Source organism: Piliocolobus tephrosceles, chromosome 18 (genome assembly GCF_002776525.5).
Source record: "Piliocolobus tephrosceles isolate RC106 chromosome 18, ASM277652v3, whole genome shotgun sequence".
Taxonomy (NCBI): Eukaryota; Metazoa; Chordata; class Mammalia; order Primates; family Cercopithecidae; genus Piliocolobus; species Piliocolobus tephrosceles.
In genome coordinates, this window is record NC_045451.1 from 66226457 (window position 1) to 66249675 (window position 23219).

The 23219-nt window shown below is 40.2% G+C and overlaps 1 protein-coding gene across 4 annotated transcripts in view; it reads right to left on the bottom strand.

Moving 5' to 3' along the window:
- EPB41L3 (erythrocyte membrane protein band 4.1 like 3) overlaps positions 1–23219 on the bottom strand; it is a 151858-nt gene that overhangs the window by 73567 nt on the left and 55072 nt on the right. For all 4 annotated transcript variants that reach the window (XM_023228483.1, XM_023228484.1, XM_023228485.1 and 1 more), the window contains exons 2-3: positions 22685–22878; positions 11903–12100 (exon numbers count right to left, since the gene is read on the bottom strand). In XM_023228483.1, coding sequence (XP_023084251.1) covers positions 11903–12100; positions 22685–22867 — 381 coding nt within the window. In that variant the 5' untranslated portion in view covers positions 22868–22878. The remainder of the gene's footprint in view (positions 1–11902; positions 12101–22684; positions 22879–23219) is intronic.

Sequence of the window (23219 nt, forward strand, 5' to 3'; positions counted from 1 at the left end):
GCCAACTGGACACTGGACTGCTAGCCAAATCCTGAAACTAATTATTGCCAGTGTATGCCTCCTGTTCAGACTGCATCAGCCAGCATGCATGTGGCAGCAGTTGTATGAATGCTGGTTCTTAGTAAATATTTCTCATTTCCCTGTGACAGGGCCTTCAACAGCATACTATACTTCATTCTTCCCTGAACCTACTTCCACATTTTGTTGGAAATCATGCACGCAACACACCACACACATCACATACACATTTTAGAGGGCGGAACTAAACTTTGTGTTCTCCAACTCTTACGACCTCGTGTTTTCATCAGACCTCAACTCTGTAGTCAAAAAGAGGTCATAGGTGCTGTTGATAAGCCTCAGAATATGGAGACAAAGTTAAAAGACATCCTCCTTTGAAATGGAAGTTAACCAAAAAAAAGATTATCAAAAACTCAAGTGACTATCCGCCATGTAGAAACTTTCCTAGGATATTATCCACCTATGAAAAGATGTCTAATCTTGTGGCTGATGACAGCAGCCTGCTTCCTAAACTTCCTGAAGGGCCAACAGTACTTCCACAAACAGAAAGGCATGAATTGAAATGCTAACTGAGGGGAGATAAGCTATAATCCTGAAAATTACAACCTGCCTTTCATGGGGGAAATGCTGTAATTATGAAACAAACTGGCAATTGATCAGGAAAATTGAAAAAGAATCACTAGATGATGCAACTTGTTTCTCTCCAGAAGGGAAGGTTAGGGTCCCCAGGTAGGACTCACTTTTCCACTCTGAGCTAGATGATGTGATAACTACAGAACTCGCTTATAATCATTCCATAAGATGGCAAAGAGCTGTGGCGAGCCTTGAAACTTGCTCCATACACCACTCTGAAGTTCCTATGCTGTATCTGTCCAGCTATTTTCCTCTTCTCACTCAAAATGCATTGCTTCTAAGCTTCATTCTTCACATAGTAGCTTTTTTCATGGGACAGTATAATCATGAGACTATAAACCAGAGCTTTAGCGTTCATTTTTAGAAATTAGGTTTAAGAAAACTTAAGGGGATGATATTCTGCCCACTGACTAAACCTATTTCTCTTCAATAGGATCTGAGCCCCTTTTCTCCTAATTAATCCACTGCAGGCCTAGAACCAAGCTGCCCTGTTTATTAAAAGGGGATACCCACTACAGTGTCCACTGCAGATGCACTTCAAGATTGCAAAGCCTTCCAGCCACAAGAAGAGAGCAAGTGAAGAAAATAGGAGAAAGAGAATAGTAGTAGGTAAAGACTTTGGTGGCCTCTCTTCCATATATCTACCCAAAAACAACACATATAAGTAAAAAAAAAAAAAAAAAAAAAAAAAGATAAACCGATCAATTTTGAAGTCAAAAGCATACAGAATTACAAATGCAGGAGGTAATCAGGAACTTAATTTTTTCAGCTTCATAAACTATTTGTAAAGTAGTTCTCCTTCTATTTCCTTTTTCTTCCTACTGATGGCAGCAGTGGCCTGACTAGAGTGGCCGCTGCCATGATGCCAGCTATAGCAGGGGTGGCACGGCCAAGGCTTCACGCTCCATGGAGCCAGCAGGAGCCAGGAACAGGTGGGAGCCTCACCTTCCTGCCCAGCTGCAGCAGCGGATTCGGGCATCCCTGCACTCTCAGGAACACAGGAATCCTCCCTGCCCCTGCAGGCTCAGAAGTGCCTGATCCCACTGATGGCCTCTCCTCACTCCGGGCACCCACTCCAATTTCAGAGCAAAGTTGTGGCTGCGCCTGAGCTGTTATGACCCAGGAAGGTGTACATGCACTAGAGGTGGTGCTGACACTCAAGTGTCCTGCCGCCTTGGCCCTCCCCAGACTTTGGGCGCCGACAAGCATGGGAAGGAGGCCAAGGGGGACACTGAGGGCAGCTTGGCACGGGCCTGCAGATGCCCCTCAGCACAAACAGCCTGGGCACCCTGGATGACATGTAGATGGTGGCAGGAGGCCAGCAGTCTCCTGGCAGAAAAGGGTGGGTACCCACTGAAGTCCCATCCTCAAGCCAGGGATGGTCTGAAACATGGGGGCCAGGCTGTCAATTCCCGGTGGAGTCCGTGGCCCCCTGAGTGGTAACTTATGGTGCTTTTTCCAGGCCTGTCCATGGCGGCCGGTGGGCCAATCAGCACGCACTTCCTCCCTTCTGAAGCCCATAAAAACTGGACTCAGTCAGGAGCTGCCCACGGCAGTCTCCTCTCCTCCGAGGGCTGCACACTCGACAGGATGACCTGCCTGTGGAGAGGCGCTACCCACCCCAGGACTCCTCTCCGCTGACAGCTACACCCATTGGGATAATCTGCCTGCGAAAAAGAGCTACCCACAGAGGCGGGTGGATCGTCTGAGGTCAGGGGTTCGAGATCAGCCTGGCCAGCCTGGCCAACATGGCAAAACCCCATCTCTACTAAAAATACAAAAAAAAAAAAAAAAATTAGCCAGGCATGGTGGCATGCACCTGTAATCCCAGCTACTTGCGAAGCTGAGGCAGGAGAATTGCTTGAACCTGGGAGGTGGAGGTTGCAGTGAGCTAAGATCATGCCACTGCACTCCAGCCTGGGCGAGAGAGAGACTCCATCTCAAAAAGAAAAAAAAAAGGAAAAAGAGCTACCCACTTCAGGTCTCCTGAGAGCTGTACTGTCGCTCAATAAAGCACCTCTTTGCCCTGCTCCCCATCCAGCTGTCCGCGTACCTCATTATTCCTGCATATGGAACAAGAACTCAGGAACTGCTGAAAAGCGTAACTGACTATTAACACACAGGGCTGAGACACACCATCCCTATCCCCTGCCACGTTGGGGGTGATAAAAAGGAGAGAAGGGTTGCAGCCCTTCCAGGAGCCCAGACCTAGAGCCTCCCTGAGCAGGGCTGTGACATCCTCTTTGGGGGTCTGTGGTTTCTGGCATCTCCAAGCTTCTGGGTGTCGCTGCGTTCCCTTTGTCCAGATGTGGGTATCCACAGCAGAAGTTGTTTGCGGTGCATCCGATCCAGCCGCAGGTCTGCCCAGAGCCGGTGCCTGTGCCAGTGCCTGGAGCTGTCTGCCCTGCCACAGCAGCCAGCGTGTCTGGCTGTGCGTAGTGGCTGGACCCCGCACTTGCTCGCTCCTGCACCCCTCATCACTCCACACCTGGCTTGCCCTTGACAGGCGTGGGATCTGAGCTGGTAGCACTAGCCAAGTGCAGCCTGCCAGGTCGAGTAGGTGGAACAAGCCCAGTGGGCCTGAGCAAAAATCAGGCACAGGCGCCACCCACCCCAGAGGCTTCCGGCTGGAAAAGGAACGCCCGAAAGATCCTGTGACACTACTAAATCACAAGTCCATACTGGAGACAAATATTATCCTTTGGATCCTTCCTTCTGCTGCTGTAGAATGCATATTTTTATTTTTATTTTTCGAGATGGAGTCTCGCTCTATAACCCAGGCTGCAGTGCAGTGCCGCAATCTTAGCTCACTGCAACCTCTGCCTCCCGGGTCCCGGTTCAAGCAATTCTCCTGCTTCAGCCTCCCAAGTAGCTGGGATTACATGAACGTGCCACCATACCCAGCTAATTTTCGTATTTTTAATAGAGACAGGGTTTCACCATGTTGGGCAGGCTGGTCTTGAACTCCTGACCATGTGATCCTCCCGCCTCGGTCTCCCAAAGTGTTGGGATTACAGGCGTGAGCCACCATGTCTAACTGACTTTGCAGGTTTTAATTTCGTAGCGCAGAGACCTCTGGAACAGAGAGCAGGAGATCTTGGTTCTAGCCTTCCTCTGTGTGTCCTCAGACACACTGTTAGCTTCCCTGTGCCTATTTCCTCATCAGTGAAACAACGCAGGAGAAAAGGTTATTTCCAATATCCCTTCCAGATATAAAATTGTTTGACTTTATGGTGAAGACAATCTCACACATAAGCTCAAGTCTTTGGCTCATTTGGTCTTCAGTGTCTGGAATGTAACAAGCGCCCAAGCAAATCTTTTTATTAAAGTCCCTGCAAAATGAGTACAGCTCTTTGGTACCTTTTGTACACAATGTGGTAACATGTTTTATGGATTAAAATTGTAAACAAGAAAAACCGACATGCATTAAGATAAATAATTAAAACCCAAATGATTCACTCTTGTTAAAAAAAATATGTATTATATACAAATTATGATGTACAAATTGATCAATGCATTCTAGAAAATGCAAAGATTTTAATGAAGACCAAATGAGGAAAAGACTTAAGCTTAGAAGTGAGATTGTCTCTGCCATACAGCCAAACAGACTTATGTCAGGAAGGGACAATGAAAATAACCTTGTCTCCTACACCTCATTTAACTGGTGAGGAAGGAGGCTCAGAGAAGACAAAGGTGTACCTGATAAAGACTACACCTTAAGGGATCTTTGGAAATTATAAGTACAGGTGCACTTCTAGAAAGAAGTCTAGTAAAGTGCACTGGTAGCAGGCAGTCCTGTATTGGGGTCATGGGGCACCAGATAAACCTGTACAGATTGGAGGCCACTGTAGCCACCCAAGGAGTTGGCTGAAGTCTACCATGCCGGAAAGACTCTTTTCCTGAGGAAGTAAATAAGGAATGCCTTGGACTAAAGTGGGAAGCTTCCTTTTCTCCCTGAGGTTAGAGCGGACTGGGAGCGCGGACTCTGAGGAGCAGAAAGGGTACCATCCTACAGTAGGTGTGAGCTGGTACCTGCCATGCAGGAGCAGAGTGGGCGTCAGGCAGGAAGACATTGATCAGGAGCTCTACAACTCCTAGGAATGCCAGCTGATGTAGCCGGTGTGCTGTTACACTGTCTTTCCTTAAAGCCTGAACTCCAGCGTGCTATGGGGAATGAGGGAAAGCTGCTTTATTTATGAAGAAGCAGTTGAAAGGGCAGCACCGCTATCTGAGCCCAGGGAAAGGTGTCAGTGGCAATTTTGAGGGGCCAAGTCACCATTTCACAGGGCTCTGTGGCACTCAAGCCACACACAGAGTAAGGAAATTTAAAGGACTTCTTCCACAGCACATGAGAAAACTCTCGGGAATCATGCTAGGGAAAATTCTGACAGAGGTGGACTTCATGCAAGTCAACTAGAGATAAAACCATGAAATATCACCTGAAATCTCAGCCACAGGATGGTGAAAACTAGAAAACTTGGAATATTTTCATACTTGGAAGACTGCTTTCTGCATTAAACCAGTAAGTCATGTATATTTACTGTGTGAAAAACTAACCATGGTGTTGTACAAAATCCAGAGATAAGACACTGTTCTCTGAAACAGGTAAGACGATGGAGCAGAGCGTTTACCTGTGAGTCCCTCTGCCTGGGCACAGGGAGGGAAAGTTCATTTCATGACATCAGCAACACAAAGTGGCCATAAAACACACTGGAAGCCTGAAGACTTAAAGGAGTTAGGTTTGCATGAAAACGTAAACCTAGGGCTTCAGCATCATGACATCAGATTACTAACATTTGGGAAATGAATCCTGTTAGGCCTTCACACAATGTGACAACTGGGAGAAACTGGGAGTAAGCAAAAAGAATGCCTCAGTGGATTTTTATCTCACGTAGAGCATCGACCATCGAACGCACACAGGCACTCAAGTTCCCAAAGTCACTCAGCTTCCAAAACACAGCCTACAGTACAGTGAAATAGCAGGACTCTTATTGTTTATATTTCTTGATATATACACTCACATTTTTAATATTTATATTGTTTCGAATATTTATTAGGCCTTGTCTACACTCATGATGGACTATTAAAGTTTATTACCTTTCAAAAATGATAACCAGGAAAACGGAGTTAACAGTTTTAGTAAACAGAGTCTGTTTTAATCAAAGCTTATTGAGACAAATGTCAATACCGTAAGAAGATTTAATGGTAACTATGTAAATGAGACACTGCATGTTAAGAGTCCCTGTGTGTAACTGTTCCTATGGTTGCACCAAAGAGCCATCGCACTAGGAAACAAAGTTAATTAAAGTCCTTTAATCCTCCAGAGTCCTACAGGCATCATTCTTCAAGCAGGAAATTACTGCTGCTGCTGGATGGGGCCATTTGGTTACAGCAGGTGATGGATGGTTTGATGTAAGTTCTTCAGTTGAGCAGAGATCCATGGAGGAGGGTGGCATGTTATAGGTTAAACTGGAAACGTACAGAGCTACATGGAATCAAAAGCTCTGTGATTTATGTGTTTGGTGAATGGACAATACTTGCATTGGTTTAAAACAGTCCTTATTTTTATGGTTTACAATTATTATTTCTTGTAATTCAAGAAAAGCAAAAGGTACTCTAACTTTCTAGATTATGGCAATTCTATTTGCTGTCTGGTCAAGCACTTCTAAAGGGGCTGGAAAAGATTTAATCATGTAACCTATAAGAGTTGGAAAGCTAAGACATTGAATCCCAATAAGTAGAGTGCATAAAACAGGGCAAGATTTGCACAATTAATTGAATCACAGGCAAGACAGAATATTAGGCAAGTTTTTAATAGTCCCTTACTGAGCAATAGTTAGAAGGTAACAAAAGCATCTTAGAAACATAGTTCCATAAATTTTCTTATCCTCTCTGGTCCCTCACAAGCATCTCTGGATGGTCTCAAACAATGTTTATTGGAGTCAACTTGACCATTTCTGTACTTATTCCAGATTCCAGGCCTATCCTGGAGGGATCTAAATTGTCCTCAGTCACCGAGCCCATTCCACCACAGGCCTCTAGACAAGCTCTAAGTAACCTAGGGGCCAGCTGTTTATGTATTATGGCTACATTTAAATTGCTCTCACTGATTTGCCCCAATCTGGAGGCAAATCTCTCTCCAGTGTGGCCCATTCATTGGCATGTTTCCCTGGAATACTAGCCCAGCATGGATGTACCCGGGTCCTATAAGCTGTAAATTGCCCTCATTATTAAGTTGGCAATATTTAGGGGCTACTTTCACATGGGGAGAGAAACATGGCAGGACCCTTTGAGTAACACCTACCGCTCTTACAGCAATGCTCCGGACAACTCCACCAACAGGGCTTCTCGTGGGAAACAAACCAAACTGCACTACACAATGGCTGAAACTTTTAACAGACGCAGCAGCAAACCCATCTGATGAAACATGGACTGAAATGTGAGATCAAGCTTGACTTATTTTCCCAAAACAAAATCAGACTAGATTAGAATGGTGCCCAAATAGAGAAAGCAAAGTCCTAACCGGATAGCCACTAGGAATACGTTGTACACTAATCAGTCAGACTCCAATCAGTCTGCCAAACATGGAAGCAACAAAATGAAAATAAATGGGATGAGTGGGAGGACTGTTACCTCCATTGCATGGGACTGAGGTCTTTTTATTTATTTTCTCTTTTAAAATTTATGTTTGAGAAATAAACATCAACAACAGTAACCAACTTGCTGAAGGACACTGATTGCATTCTCTAACAGTACAAGAGGAACAGAATCACACAGTGATTTTGTTGGCATACGTGAAAATCTGGCAGAGTGTAAATATTTCTCAAACATATGTCATCAGGCTCGCTGTAATAAGATCTTTTCTTATATTTTAAATAATCAAGACTGAGTTTGAAAAAAAAGTTAGTGAGGAAAAAGTCTCTCAGCCAGGTGCGGTGGCTCACGCCTGTAATCCCAGCACTTTGGCAGGCCAAGGCAGGTGGATCACGAGGTCAGGAGATCGAGACCATCCTGGCTAACACGGTGAAACCCTGCCTCTACTAAAAATACAAAAAATTAGCCGGGCGTGGTGGCGGGTGCCTGTAGTCCCAGTTACTTGGGAGGCTGAGGCAAGAGAATGACATGAGCCGGGGAGGCGGAGCCTGCAGTAAGCCGAGATTGCGCCACTGCACTCCAGCCTGGGCAACAGAGCGAGACTCTGTCTCAAAAAAAAAAAAAGTCTCTCACATGGAAAAGCACTGAATGCTACAATGATCTAAGCCGACTGCTAGAAGGAAGTTAGAGAAAGTATGATCTGAAAAGGCTAGCATAGAAACATGGGTGGGGAAATGGTGGGGATCAAACAGGCAGTAAGTGTTCACTCATTGCTCTCAGATAACTACTCCTATCTTGCTTTCTGGGTCGATGAGTCTCTCCCGCTGTAGCCGTGTGTGTGTGGGGGTGTGTGTGTGTGTGGGGGGGGTGTGTGGGGGTGCGTGTGTGTGTTGCCAGGGAGTCTTTTACAGGTGACTATAAATTCTCATGTTACCATCACGGCAGAGTTGAGCCTTAATGATTTTAAGTTGATGTGATGAAGGCATTCAATATGCCATGGAGAAAAACATCACAATTTTATGAAAATAAAATGCTCTTTTTGATATCTTATTAAATGCAAAAAAAAGTTTCATCTGTTATCATCGCCTTCATTCTTAATTCATCTACAACTACACATATTGGAGAGAAGGATTAGGGAAATAATTCTGCCTCTTTCAGTTTGGTTTCTTTGTGTCTGTATGTCTCTTCTGTCCATCAGTGGTAGTAGCAAGGGGCACTGGATGTGGTATGGTCTGAGGCAGCATCTGAGGAACCAGTGGCTTCCATCATCGCACCTACAGTTTCCACAGGAACCCTCCCATGGTAGTGCATATGTCATCACAAGGTTGACAGCGATCATTAAAGACACTATTTTCCTGTTAACTTACAATCTAACTTTCTGTAACTTCTACCTTCGTTTTGCTTTTTATACATAAAAGTTATAATAACCCTTCAGTCTCCACCTTTCCAAGTAACTGAGAATAGCTTTCCTGTCCTCCACACCAATCTTTTTTTTTTTTTTTCCATATTTAACACATCCTATTTCTCTAACCGTTCCTCATATGAAAGCTTCCAGATCATTCACCATCCTATAATTCTTGCTGAATAAGCTCAGGTCAAAGTCCATTGTTCGTATTATCATTATTAAACAGAGACCATTACGAATATGCCACATCCCAGAAAGTGTTCAAATAAATTATTTGCTTTAATCTTCTCAATGATGCCTTTCAAGGCAAATATTTTCACCCTCATCTTTCTGTTGAGGAAACCTAGGTTCAGAAACTTTAAGGAAGTTCCTTGAAACCACACGGGTTACCAACAGCCCTCCCCAGTCTGGTGGCTTCAGAGCATTTATCGCACGTGATTGAAACACAGCCTGCAGGCAGGATCTGTGCAACGCAGGGAACAGGATGGCTCGCTGCCTTCTGCAAACCGAACACTACGCTTCCACGGAACAGCCTGTGATTACAAAATGCTTTTGACAACTGTAACACACTGTTGGTTCACGATGAGTTTGTAATGAACTCAAAGCTAAAGAGGAGTTTTAACCAAACTGTTACCAAGTCTGACTGCCCCTCTCACAAACACATTTCCATTTTGTACTTGATCCCTTTTATCAGAGTCAAGTTTTACCTCCACTCCTGCTAAATGTTAGCTTTCCTGCTTTGCTTCAGTGTCCCACACTGTCCATTTCATAATAAAACTGGATTCTGACACTTGAGGCATCAATCTCTTTAAATAAGCAATGTAGGCTTTAAAGCTCTATGTTGCTTAAAAAATAATGTTCAGCTGTGTTTCTGTGCCTTCATCAAGTCTTTGATACAGACTCAGCTTCAAGGACAGCCAACACTGAAGCACATCTTCCCTGGGCAATGCTTTCCCTTCTCTGTTTACCTAGTATGCCCCGTGTGTAGCTCACCAGCCAAACTTTACTTTCCATTGTTTATATCAAAACACAAGAGCCACTGTAACATGTTTTTTTTTTTTTTAACTAGCACCTCATTGCCTCCTTGAGAATCACTCTGCTTGATTTACAATTCATTTTTCTTATTCAACCAATCGGTTACAAATTAATCCACGAACTTTACCGTGTCCAGATTTCTCCATCTTCTTCACATAGATGTCAGTCGTGAACACGTATTTTCTGATATCAATGTCTGTGGTGAAACTGAAAAAATCCTGCCAGCAAAAGTTTTTATATTCCAGAAAAAAAGTTACTCTTAAGAATCTGTCAAATGTATGAAAATAATTTATTATAGAGGAAAATAACTGGCCAAGTTTGCTATGCCACTCAAAATGTTCACAGTGACATTAAAAGAAAGGTAAATATAAAATAAAAAATGTGTAACCACAGTGATTATCTATAATGAATCTGAAGCACAGACATAAATTAAGTTTGACAAAATGTTCGATACTACTTGTGCCTTGCTGAACCCTAAGGCATTATCCTGTCTATGTGAAACACTATCAACTTTCTTCTAGACTCTTGGAAGACTCTGATAGCCAGGACTCGAAGACTGCCAGTTTACCCTATTAATTCCATTACAGAAATGCAATCAATAGAAAAACTGTCCTCGAAGTTAAGAGGAAAAGTCTCTCTTGACTCGGATCAATTTTTCCAGAAAATGCATCTACACTGAAAAAATACAGTATCTCTCAAGGTTATAAAAGTCCTGTAAGTTTCATAGTAAAACTCAGTTAGAAGTACATTACTGGAGCTGCCTGTTTCCAGGGTACACATCTAGATGAGGAATTGGACACATTGGTCTAAAAAATTAAACAAAATCAAAGCCAGAAAAAGGCAAGAAATAGTTCTGTGCACGGCCCTTGGGGATCCCTGCAGTGGCCCATCAATGTTTATAAGGATACAGGATGACTAAATTTTCTATAAATTGGTATACAACAGACTACATAATTTTTGATGTAAGACTTTATTTTCAAAAACCATATAGATTTTTTCTATGTTCCTGCAATCTGTAACAATTTAGCAACCTACCTCTCATCTCCATCCTAAATGAATTCAACGTGAAATGGATTTCAATCTTCTGATCCAAGAAAAACACTGGGTGCATGAGTGCATTACACAAACATGACAGGAATTATATGGGGGTTGGGAGACAGAGGAAGCAGAGTACACGGGAACATGGGAAATAAGATGGGCTTGGTATTAGCTGTCATGAGGGATGAGGAAGAGAAATATGTGAGGACACACACGTGTGCACTGACTGTGCTGCCTGGGACAGAGTCTCAGCACAAGCCTGAGGAAAGGGTGGACTGTGAAAGCACGGCGGAATGAGAGGGTAGAGGGGCTGGCTTGAAGATGTGTGTGATACCCTCCCCTCTTTATGACAAGGGCAGGAGCTGGAGGCAAGAAGAATGAGCTCTGTGAATGAAGACATCACATCTGAAATGGAATCACCTTGCTAAACGTGCAAGCCACTCCATCTTGGTGCACACACAGACCTGCTCCTAGAGCCTGAATTCATGCCCTGTATGAATTCTCCCTTATACTCAGAGAACTCAACAATCAGCTGTCTCTGCAGCTCCAGTCAGGTTGTGTTCTCATCTGCTAATTTGGTCTTGACAAACATCTCTGACAAAAAGCATTCAATTGCCGTTTCTCTGAAAGGAATCTGTTTTCTTTACAAAGAAGAACAAAGAGTATACCCTTTTACACTGAAACTGCAATGCCCACCACAATGTGCATTTTAAAAATTACTCATTCTCCAAGCAAGAGAAGGGCATGGACATTTTCGAATTATCCCACCACCCCTATGTACCGAATTTGTAAGCTTTCCACCAAGTAACAAATGACGTGGCCATAAATTATGCAAAAAAAAAAAAGGATAAAATTCATGTAAATAATAGCTCACAGCCAGGATATTAAAGTCTGTTTCTAAAGCTTTCAAATGTTTTTTTTTTCTACCATATTGTTGGAGATTTTATCTTTTAAAACATATACGATCACATTTTACTTTTGATTGTAACATTTTGGAACATTATACATATTTTTAATCTGATGCCCTGTTAGAGACTAGGAAATAGTTTTATATTTAGAGACTGGGTTGGAGTAATTTCCCAGAGACCTAGAGAAATAAAGAGGCATCTTGTATATTTTATACCAACATTCCCCAGCTCTCAATATCTAGGACAAAAAAGTCTTAAGACACGCACTTACCTCTACATCACAGGTATATTCTGATCCATCTAGAAGTATCACTTTGCACTGCATGCTTTTAGGCTTTTTGGCAATCTTTAATGGAGACCGAGAGAGTTTACTGCTAGATGATTTCTGAGAAAGTTTATCGTCTTCTAATTGCTGATATTCGAGCTGTTTCGCAGCCCTGGCAGCAAACTCCTGTTCCTTGTCAGTGACCTGTGAAGAGCAAACAATCAACAGTTTTCATTGCAAGATGGGAAATAAATATTGCATTGCTCATGCAATAGCACAAAACTGCTTTCTATTTCATAAAGGAGAGATACTGAATTAGGATATTAGGAATAGATACAAATATACAGATATTTATAATATTTGCCTAAATACTGTTTGCCATTTAAATGTATTAATAAGGCCTTATTTCATTTTAACTCCAGGATTTACTTTAGAACCACTGAGTTAGCAAGCGCTATCAAGATTTCAATAAGCAAACAATGAATACTTGACTCTTGACTCTTTAAAAAGGATTGGATAGTACAGGCCTCTAAAATGTACTGTTTAGATTTCATCTTATATGTTCTATTTTTTTAATTCTCCAGATCCTTGTATACTCCACAGCTTGTTATATAACTGCCTCATCCCTACATATATGAGATATCTGATAAACTCTAAGGTTTGGAGAGCTTCAAGTACTAAGCTTTTCGGTACTTTTACAACTGTTAAAATGTTTAATTTAGCTCTCAATCAATTCAATGAAGTCAGCAGAATTGAAATTCATCACAAAGTAATCCCCTATGTCTGCTTCCCTTCACTGTAATGAGCCAGTGTAAGAACATATCACATCTGTCCAACAGCTTGAATCTGCTTTCAAACCGTAACAGACTAGTCCAGGCTAGATATAAAACTGCAGAGGACATCTTAAGTAACAGTAACATTCTCCCGTAAACCAATCTCTTTGGAAATGTGCGCACAGATCTCCAACTATTCTCTCTGTACATCCATCTTCTACCTATTAAATGACCACCAATGGTAGTACTGCAAATTCAATCCTTAGGCCATGCCACCAGTCACTAGTCTGCAAATATATGCTGACAGTCCAAAGGAAGATATGTATCAAAATTCTGTTTAGGGCTTTGAAATAAGCGTGGAATTTCCCCTCCCATGAACGTACTATCAGCCTGGTGCTACAAATTCATGGGCTCAAAAAGGAAAGACAGTATTGATGGTTTATCATCTTAACTTTTCTATCAGACTTTACATTTTTATAATACTAATATAATTACAAAGGTATTTGGGTATATTTATTTTGGGTTTTAGGTACAGATTTCTGCTTTATCTTCATTTTCTATCTTGTTTTCCATCCAAAAGATTGCTAATATACCCCTCTCCACCACTTCTATCTTGCCCACGATTTCAATGCAAAGTCTTGAGAACTCGTTAAGAATTGAAAGAGACCAAACTGCTGAGCTTATGAAAAGAAAGCAACAAAAAACTGAATAACCAATTCTAAAGGCCAAAATAGTTGAGAAGGCAAGTTTTAGCTAAAAAAAAAAAAAAAAAGTAAACTAAAGAAAATCTGCTCTGGCAACCCAGTCCTACTTTTTTAACCACTGTCTTTCTATAGCAAAGCATTAAAATGGTAAGTGCAAGAAAATCATAAAATTGTCATTAATTTTGGTCTTGAGGTAATTTACAGTTTGATTACTTTGGTATTGTATTATCAACAACAATAACACATTCGTTAAGTGCTTTATAACTTACACAAATTTTGCACATGTAAGTTTTATTTTTGTCTCTTCATAGGCAAAGGTCATTAGAAGCTATTAATACATTTTTATTTAAATTTTACCTGAAATCAACATTTTCTATGTAACAGGGAAGACAAAATTTCACTTTTCCTTTACTAAAATAAAAATATCTGTATGAGAATAAGCTTCTGGGTTATTTTAAATGTCAATTCCAGAGGCATCTTAAGGCATCAACATTCAAAGGATAGGCATTGTTTCTGGGAACACCGGAAACATGAACCCATGACTGAGGCCCTTACATATTTTTTAAAAAACTTTAAGAACTTAAAAATAGCAGACTAAGTACCTCAAATGAAATGTCAATCATAGTCATATGATGTGTTCTAATTTTAAATATCGGATTTTAGCAAATCCTCAATCTCTTTTAATCCTCACAGTAGCTCTATGTTATGGGTATTATTACCCTCATTTGCATATAAGGAAAGAGAGACATGGGGAGTCTGAGAAATTTTCTTGAGGCATAAATTCAATGGATTTGAATGGAATTCAAAATCCAGCCAAACCCATGTTCTAATCATCACTATGTACCAAAATCAGCTTCATTTTACCTCCAACAGTTACCTTCCTAGTCTGAATAAAAGAATTTTGTGGAAGAACCTCAGAAATTATCTTTTCTGAACTCTTCATTTTGCAGATGAAGCTGAGGGTTGGCGACACCCATGAGTTCTCTGAAGATGGTAAAACAATGACTAGAAGAGACAAGACTCCAAGGTCTCTGCCTTTTGTAGCCAGTCATCTCTCCCTGTTAGTGTCATTTCTCTTGTTTTGTATCTGACTATAGAAGATAAAGAAAGTATATTTAATCATGTCTAGGTATAGATATTCATACTTTTCTATAATTGTCTCCCATTGTCATGTTATTTCATTGAAGAGTAAAGAAGAAAGAATGAAGAAAAAGCAAACATTTACTTTAGTAATTTTAAATGTTTGAAGATTAAAAAAACAAAATAAACAAAAAGAAAGCCAAACACTGTCATCACCATTCCTCCACAAAAAGAAAAGGTAAAAGAAAACCATGATGGCTACAACAGTTCCTTAGGTTTGTCTACTAAGCTGGGATGGGATCTCTCTGCTCTCCATCACAAAGCATCTGAGATCACACAGAGCAGCTATTTATAAAGTGAAAATAATTGTTATTATTAATATTGTTTAAAGCAGAACTTGCGACATTCATTTTAAAATGGTGGCACAGAAGCGAGCTGGTTTCCCCCCTCCCATTCCTCCACAGAAAACCTAAAACAAATATATAGCACAAGATTTTCACCAGCAACAACCCAGAACTCAAACATGAGGACAAGACAGACCCTGAGGCCACGGAGAAGTGGAAAAACTCCATGCAGATGGAAGAAGAATTGGATTTCCATAGTCATGATGCCCCTCCCCCTGATTCTGCCCGGCAATAAAAGTGCAGAAAATCTTCCCCCAACTCATGGAAAAGTGATACTGGAAAAGTGAGACTGAGGTGGTCAACCAGCTTTCTCACCTTCCTGGGATTCCTTGCAGGAGACCTGTCCTTGCCTTAACCCATGGGAAGGAAGTGATGTGACTGCCTCAAGAGAGAAATATCCCCGAGCACACGCAGAGAAAAAGCTGGGAGATGGGACCACCAGCCCTAGTCCTGGACACTCTGCTCTGTAACCTGGCCAAAGAAGACACCGAATCACAGCGGCTGTTCAGCAGCACCACGCTGGAGAAGGCACATTCCACAGATCCCTTGGGCACAAACTCCTAGTCAGCCACCTCACACTGCCAGGATAACCCCTTTGGGACCTCCCTCATTTAGGACAAGCAGCACTCCCATCGCTTACTAGAGCCAAGGCAAACCCGGGTTTAAAGGCCACCTAGGGCCAAAGAGGTGGCAGAGGTCTAGCGGTAAAAAATTTCTAAGCACACATATCCAATAAAAAACAAAACAAGACAGACAGAGAAAACTGGAATTAAAAACTAATCCTTCCATACAAAGACATAGACACCCACCCACAAGAAACAACAGCAAACAGGAAACTATGACCTCCCGAAAAAGACAAGGGAAAAGGCAACCCTACAAGATGGCGATTTGTGAGCTAAGAATTCAAAATACCAATTTTAAGGAAACTCATGAGCTCAAGGTAAAAATGAAAAGCAATTCACAAATTTATCAGATATATTTGATGAAGAGATTGAAATACTTTTAAGAAATCAAACAGAAACCTCAGAACTGAGAAATACATTTGATAAACTGAAGAACTCATTAGAAACTCTTAGCAGACTGAACAAAGCAGAGGAGAGATTCAGTGAGCTCAAAGACCAGCTATTTGAAAAGACACAGAGAAGAAAGAAAAAAGAACAAAAAGGAACAAAGACTGCATACAAGATACAGAAAATTACCTCAAAAGACCAAACCTAAGAATTATTGGTATTCAAGAGGCAGCTGAGCAAGAGCGAAGGGTAGAAAACATATTCAAAGAAATAATCACAGAAAACTTTCCAAAACTTGCAAAAGATATAAATATTCAAGTACAGGAAAGTCTGAGAACATCACACAGATTCAACCTAAATAAGAATACCACAAAGCAATAGACTCTCAAAGCTCAAGAACAAAGACAGAATCCTAAAAGCAGCAAGAGAAAAAGAAACAAACAACACGTAAAGGAGCTCCAAATCGCCTGGTAACAGAGTTCTCAACAGAAAACCCACACAGGCCAGGAAAGAGTTGAATGACATCTTTAAACTGCTCAAGGAAAAAAACTGCCATCTAAGAACACAGAATCCAGCAAAATTATCATTCAAATACAAAGGAGAGATCAAATCTTTCCCAAAAGAACAAAAGTAGAGAGAATTCACCACCACCAGACCCATCTTAAAAGAAATGCTAAAGAGAGTTCTTCAATCCGAAATAAAAAACCACTAATGTGCAAAAAATAAAAAAAAAAAAACTTTCAATGTATCAAACTCAGTGGTAAAATTAAAATCAAGTACATAGATAAACCCAGAATACTCTCTTACTGTAACTGCAGTGTACAATGTACTACTACTACTACTACCACAATCATAACTCTAGTATGAAGCCCAAAAGACAACCTATCAAAAACAGTAATATCTACAGCAACCTGTGAAGAGATAGGCAATATTAAAATATGCAAATTAGGACAACTAAGTCAAAATGTAATGGGGATGGAGTTAAAAAGTGTAGAAGTGGTGTGTGTGTGTGTGCGCGCATGTGCGCATGCACGTGTGTATGTGTGGTTTCTTTTGGTCTTTGTTTCTGTTTTTAAATTTGTGATCTAAGATAAGCTGTCATCTGTTTAAAATAACTTGCTATGTCTATAAGATGTTTTTGGTAAGCCTCATGGTAACCACAACACAAAAACCTATAATAGATCCACTAAAAATAAAAAGCAACATATTAAAACACACTACCAGGGAAAATCACTTAACCACAAAGGAAAATCAAGTAAAAAAAGAACAAGAGGAGTCTTAACCAGAAACAGGCAGCAAAACAGCTGTAATAAGCCCTTATCAATAACACTGAATGTGTTATTGATATAACACTCAATTCTCCAATTAAAAGGCCTAAAGTAAGTAAATGGATATAAAAACAAGAACCAACTATGTCACCTTCAAGAAATTCACTTCACCCACATAGGCTGAAAGTAAAAAGGTGGAAAAAACATTCTATACAACTAGAAGCCAAAAAAAGAGCAGATGTAGCTATACTTATACTAGAGAGACTACAAATCTAAGACTAAAATGAGAAAAAGCAGGTCACTAACATAATGATAAAGGGGACAATTCAGCAAGAGGATACAACAATTGTAAATGTCTACGCACCTAACACCAGAGTTCCCAAGTATATAAAACATTCCCAAATCTAAAGGGAGAAACAGACTGCAGTACAATAATGGTAGGGGACTTCAATACTCCACTCTCAGTAGTGGACAGAACATCCATACAGAAAATCAACAAAGAAACAGTGGAGTTAAACCATGCACTAGATCTAACAGGCCTAACCAACATTTACACAACATTTCACCCAACTGCTGCAGAATACATTCTTTTCATCAGAATATGTTCAGAACAGACCATGTCTTAGGCTATAAAACAAGTCCAAACAAACTTAAAAAAAAAAAAAAAAAAATCATATCAAGTATCTTTCCTGACCACAATGGAGTAAAACTAGAAATCAGTAAGAGGAATCTCAGAAAATACACAAACATATGGAAATTAAACAGCATGCCCTGAATGACCAATGAGTCAATGAAGAAACTAAGAAATAAATTAAAAAATTCTTGAAACACAAGTGAAAATGGAAATACAAGACAAAAAATCTGTGTGATGTAACAAAAGCAGTACTAAGAGGGAAGTGGAAAGCAATAAATGTCTATGTCAAAAAGGTAAAAAGCCTTCAAATATGCACCTCAAGGAACTAGAAAAGCAGGAATGAACCAAACCCAAAATTAAAAGAAAAAGAAACGATGATGATCAGAGTAGAAATAAATGAAACTGAGACCAAAAAAAAAAAATTCAGAAGATCAACAAAACAATGAGGTGGTTTTTTGAACAGATAAACAAAATCAACAAACCTTTAGCTAGACTAAGAAAAAGAGAGAAGATCCAAATAAATAGAATCAGACATGAAAAAGGAGACATAGCAACTCGGACCTAAGAAATATGAAGACTCATTAGCGACTATTATGAACAACTATATGGCAACAGATTGGAAAACCCAGAAGAAATGGATAAATTTCTAGACACATACAACCCACCAAGAATGAAATATGAAGAAACAGAAAACCCCAACAAAATAGTCATGAGTAATGAGATCAAAGCTATAATAAAAAGTCTTCTATCAAAAAAAGTCCAGGACCTGAAGGCTTCACTTGAATTCTATCAAACCTGTAAAGAAAACTAATACTGATCCTTCTCAAACTCTTCAAAAAAAAAAAAAAAAAAAAAATTGAAGAGGAGGGAATACTTCCAAACTCATGCTACAAGGCCAATATTACTCTGATACCAAAAGCAGACAAAGAGACAACAAAAACAAAAACTACACGCCAATATCACTGATGAAGATTGATGCAAAGATCCTCAGTGAAATACCAGCAAACCGAATTCAACAACACATTAAAAAGGGGACTGAAAAGATCGTTCACCATGATTAAATGTGATTCATCCTAGGGATGCAGATGGCTCAACATACACAAGTCAATCAACACGATACATCACATTAACCGAATCAAGAATAAAAACCATGATTATTTCAATAGACTCCAAAAAGCATCTGATAAAATTCAACATGCCTTTATGATTAAAAATCCTCATCAAAATCAGTATAGAAGGAACATACCCCGAAATAATACACGCCATATATGAAAAACCCACATTAGCATTGTACTGAGTTGTGAAAAACTGAAGGCCTTTCCTCTAAGGACCAGAACAAGTAAAGGATGCCCACTTTCAGTATTATACAACATAATACTGGAAGTCCTGGCTGGCGCAATTGGGCAAAAGAAAGAAATAAAGGGCATCCGAATTGAAAAGGAAGAAGTCAACTTAGCCTTGTTCACAGATGACATAATCTTATACCTAGAAAAACCTAGACTCCACCAAAAAACTGTGAGAACTGATAGATGAATTTAGTGAAATTGCAGAATTTATCAACATATAAAAATCAGCAGTGTTTAAACTTGCCAATGGTGAACTATCTGAAAAAGAAATCAAGAAGCAATCCTATTTACAACAGCTACAAAATATAAAATACCTAGGAAGCAATCTAACCAAAGAAATGAAAGACTGATGTAAGGAAAACTATAAAACTCTGATGAAAAAAATTGAAGAGAATACAAAAAATGGAAGGATATTCCATGCTCATGAATTAGAAGACTTAATACTGTTAAAATGGCAATACTACCCAAAGCAATTTACAAATTCAATGGAATCCCTAACAAAATACCTATGACACTCTTCACAGAATTAGAAAAAATGTCCTCAAATTTACATGGAACTACAAAAGACACTGAATAGCCAAAGTCATCCTGACTAAAAAGAACAAAGCTGGAGGCATCACACTACCTGACTTCAAAATTTACTACAAAGCTATAATAACCAAAACAGCATGGTACCGGCATAAAAATAGACACATAAACCAATGGAACAGAATAGAGGATCCAGATATAAATCCACATATACAGCCAACTCATCTTTGACAAAGGTGCCAAGAACATTCAATGGGGAACAGTCTTTTCAGTAAAGGGTGTAGGGAAAACTGGATAACTATATGAGACCAATGAAATTAGACCCGTATTTCTCACCATCCACAGAAATCAAATCAAAATGGATTAAAGACTTAAAAATGTAAGACCTGTAACTATGAAACCACTAGAAGAAAACACTGGGGAAATGCTCCAGAAGATTGGTCTGAGCAAAGTTTTTTTGTGTATAAGATCTCAAAAGCATAGGCAATCAAAACCAAAATAGACAAATGGGATTACATCCAGCCAAAAAAACTTCTGCACAGCAAAGGAAAAACTTAACAAAGAGCTTACAGGATAGGAGAAAAAATTTGCAAAGTGTCTACCTGACAAGGTATTATTAACCACAATATGTAAGGAACTCGAACAACTCAACAGCTAGAGAAAATGAGATTTTAAAATGGACAAAAGATCTGAACAGGTATTTCTCAAAAGACGACATACAAATGGCCAACAGGTATATGAAAAAAAATGCTCAGTGTCACTAATTATCAGAGAAATGCAAATCAAGACTATCATCTCACCCCAGTTAAAACAGCATACGTCAAAGAGACAGGCAGTAATAGATGCTGGGAAGGATGTGGGGAAAGGAGAATCCTCATAAATGTAAATTAGGACAGCCACTGCAAAAAACAGTATGAAGGTTCCTCAAAAACTAAAAATAGAACTATCATATGATCCAGCAATTCCATTACTGGATATACGTCTGAAAGAAAGGAAATCGATATACAGAAAACCCATCTGCACTCCAGTGTTTACTGCAGCACTATTCACAGCAGCTAACATATGAAATCAACCTAAATGCCCATCAACAGGAGAATGAATTTTTTAGAGAGTGGTATATATACACAATGGAATATTATTCAGCCAGAAAAAAGGAATGAAATCTTGTCATCTGCACCCACACGGATGGAACTAGAGGCTGTTACATTAAGTGAAATAAGCCAAAAACCAAAAGACAAATACTGCATCTTCTCACTCATATGTGGGGGCTAAAATGGGATCTCATGAAGATGGGGAGTAGAATGGTGATTATCTGAGGCTAGGAAGCATAGGGAGAAGAGTAGGGAGGAGGAGTGATGAAAGGAATTTTTAAAAAATATAAATATGTATAATATAAAAGGTATATTTTATATAAAAATATAAATGTACTTATTATCATTAAACTGTACACTTAAAAAAGATGGTAAGTTTTATATGTATATTTTACCTCAAAAAAAAAAATTTTTTTTTTTTGAGACAGAGTCTTGCTCTGTCACCCAGTCTAGAGTGCAGTGGTGTAATGTCAGCTCACTGAAACCTCTATCTCCCAAGTTCAAGTGATTCTCATGCCTCAGCCTCCCGAATAGCTGGGATTACAGACGTGCACCACAACTCAGCTAATTTTTGTATTTTTAGTAGAGATAGGGTTTCACCATGTTGGTCAGGCTGTCCCAAACTCCCGACCTCAGGTGATCCGCCCTCCTCGGCCTCCCAAAAGTCCTGGGATTACAGGCGTGAGCCACTGTGCCCGGCCTCAAATTTTTAGTAAGTATAAAATGGAAAAAAAAAAAAAAAAAAAGAGGCAAACCTGCAAATACTCTAGGTAAAGAAATAAAACAATCAGGTTGCAAATATATAATGTTGTGACTTCCAAAGATTTTCACTAATATGCTGATTATATCTCTTCTCTCAACATCTTAGAATTTCTAGTGTGAAACACTTCTGACATACAAGAGGCCAATCACTTGTGGGGACACCAGATTGCTTTACTACATACAAATTGGCACTCCAAAACATTTTGATTCCAGGTTTGAAGTTTTAAGACAAAAGACATTTAAATATGGACTTATTCAAGGCCTGCAGGTAAACCATACTTTAAAGCTTTTAAAAGAAATGCATTATTCCTGACTATTCAAACATGTACAGGGAAAAGAGTTGAAAATATAGATGTGTATAGGGAGGGAAAGACCTATCTGAAGATCTGCTAAAAAACCATGGAATACTATGCAGCTACAAAAAAGGATGAGTTCATGTCCTTTGCAGGGACATGGATGGAAACCATCATTCTCAGCAAACTAACAAAGGAACAGAAAACCAAACACCGCATGTTCTCACTCATAAGTGGGAGTCGAACAATGAGAACACAAGGACTTACGGAGGGGAATATCACACACTGGGGCCTGTCGGGGGCTGGGAGACTAGGGAAGGGATAGCATTAGGAGAAATATTTAATGTAGGTGACGGGTTGATGGGTGCAGCAAACCACCCATGGCACGTGTATACCTATGTAACACACCTGCACATTTTGCACATGTATCCCAGAGCTTAAAGTATAATGATGATGATAATGATGATAATGATGATGATGATGATGATGATGATGATGATAATAAAAGCAGATCTGCAACATTAGGGTCAGGGCGATGCCTGGGGAAATGCAAACTCACTCTAGCCCTTAGGCTTGAAAGAAAAAACAACCACAAGCATAATTAAAGCTGTCAGTTTGGTGTCTATCTTTCCTCTAAATCCAGATAGGACCAATAATCTCCAGCCTGGACTTCAGTGAGTTTCAGTGTTTTAATTAAAAGGCGTTACCAGGCAAGGCTGTGGAATGTCATTCACTGAATGCCTTAAAATAGCATACATTTTCATCTGCCTGGGGCTAGAATGGGAACAACAGATGACCCCTCATAGCTGCCTCTTGCACTAAGAGACCAACGTTAAAGATGATCCTGGAGCAGCTCAGCAAACACGGAGTCATTAGTTTTCTGGCCTGGGCTCACCTCCCTCCGCACTGGGGTGCTGTGCGCTGCAGCAGAGGCGAACTGCTCCAGGACCTGCTGCTGCTCCTCGCTGGGCGGCTCCGGCACGGGCGCCCCCGCGCGCCCTTGCGCCCCCGCCGCCTCCTGGGGCTCGGCCTCCTGGTCCGGCTTGGATTCCGAGTCTGATCCAGATTCGGTCGTCATAGTTGATTGTTCTGCAAGCAGAAAAAAAGGGAAGATCAGGTCACTCCGTGCAGCTACCTTCCCTCTGCAAGAAAACTAGGATGCTCACTGTGAACAGCTCAAGAAAACCACAAGGAGAAAGGGAGATGCTACCAAACCCTATCCTATTCCACACACCCGACAGATGACTTGTCAATTTCACCACTGAGATGGGTGCCCACCAGGAGCTCAAAACTAACATTTATCTAGGAAGAGAAGTTGATTTGTAATGATCACAGGCTTTATTCCTACTAGATTTTTGCCACAATAGATTGTGAAATGACATTAAAGAAATGTCATAATAATGAAGTATCTTACATTCAATTAAAAAAAT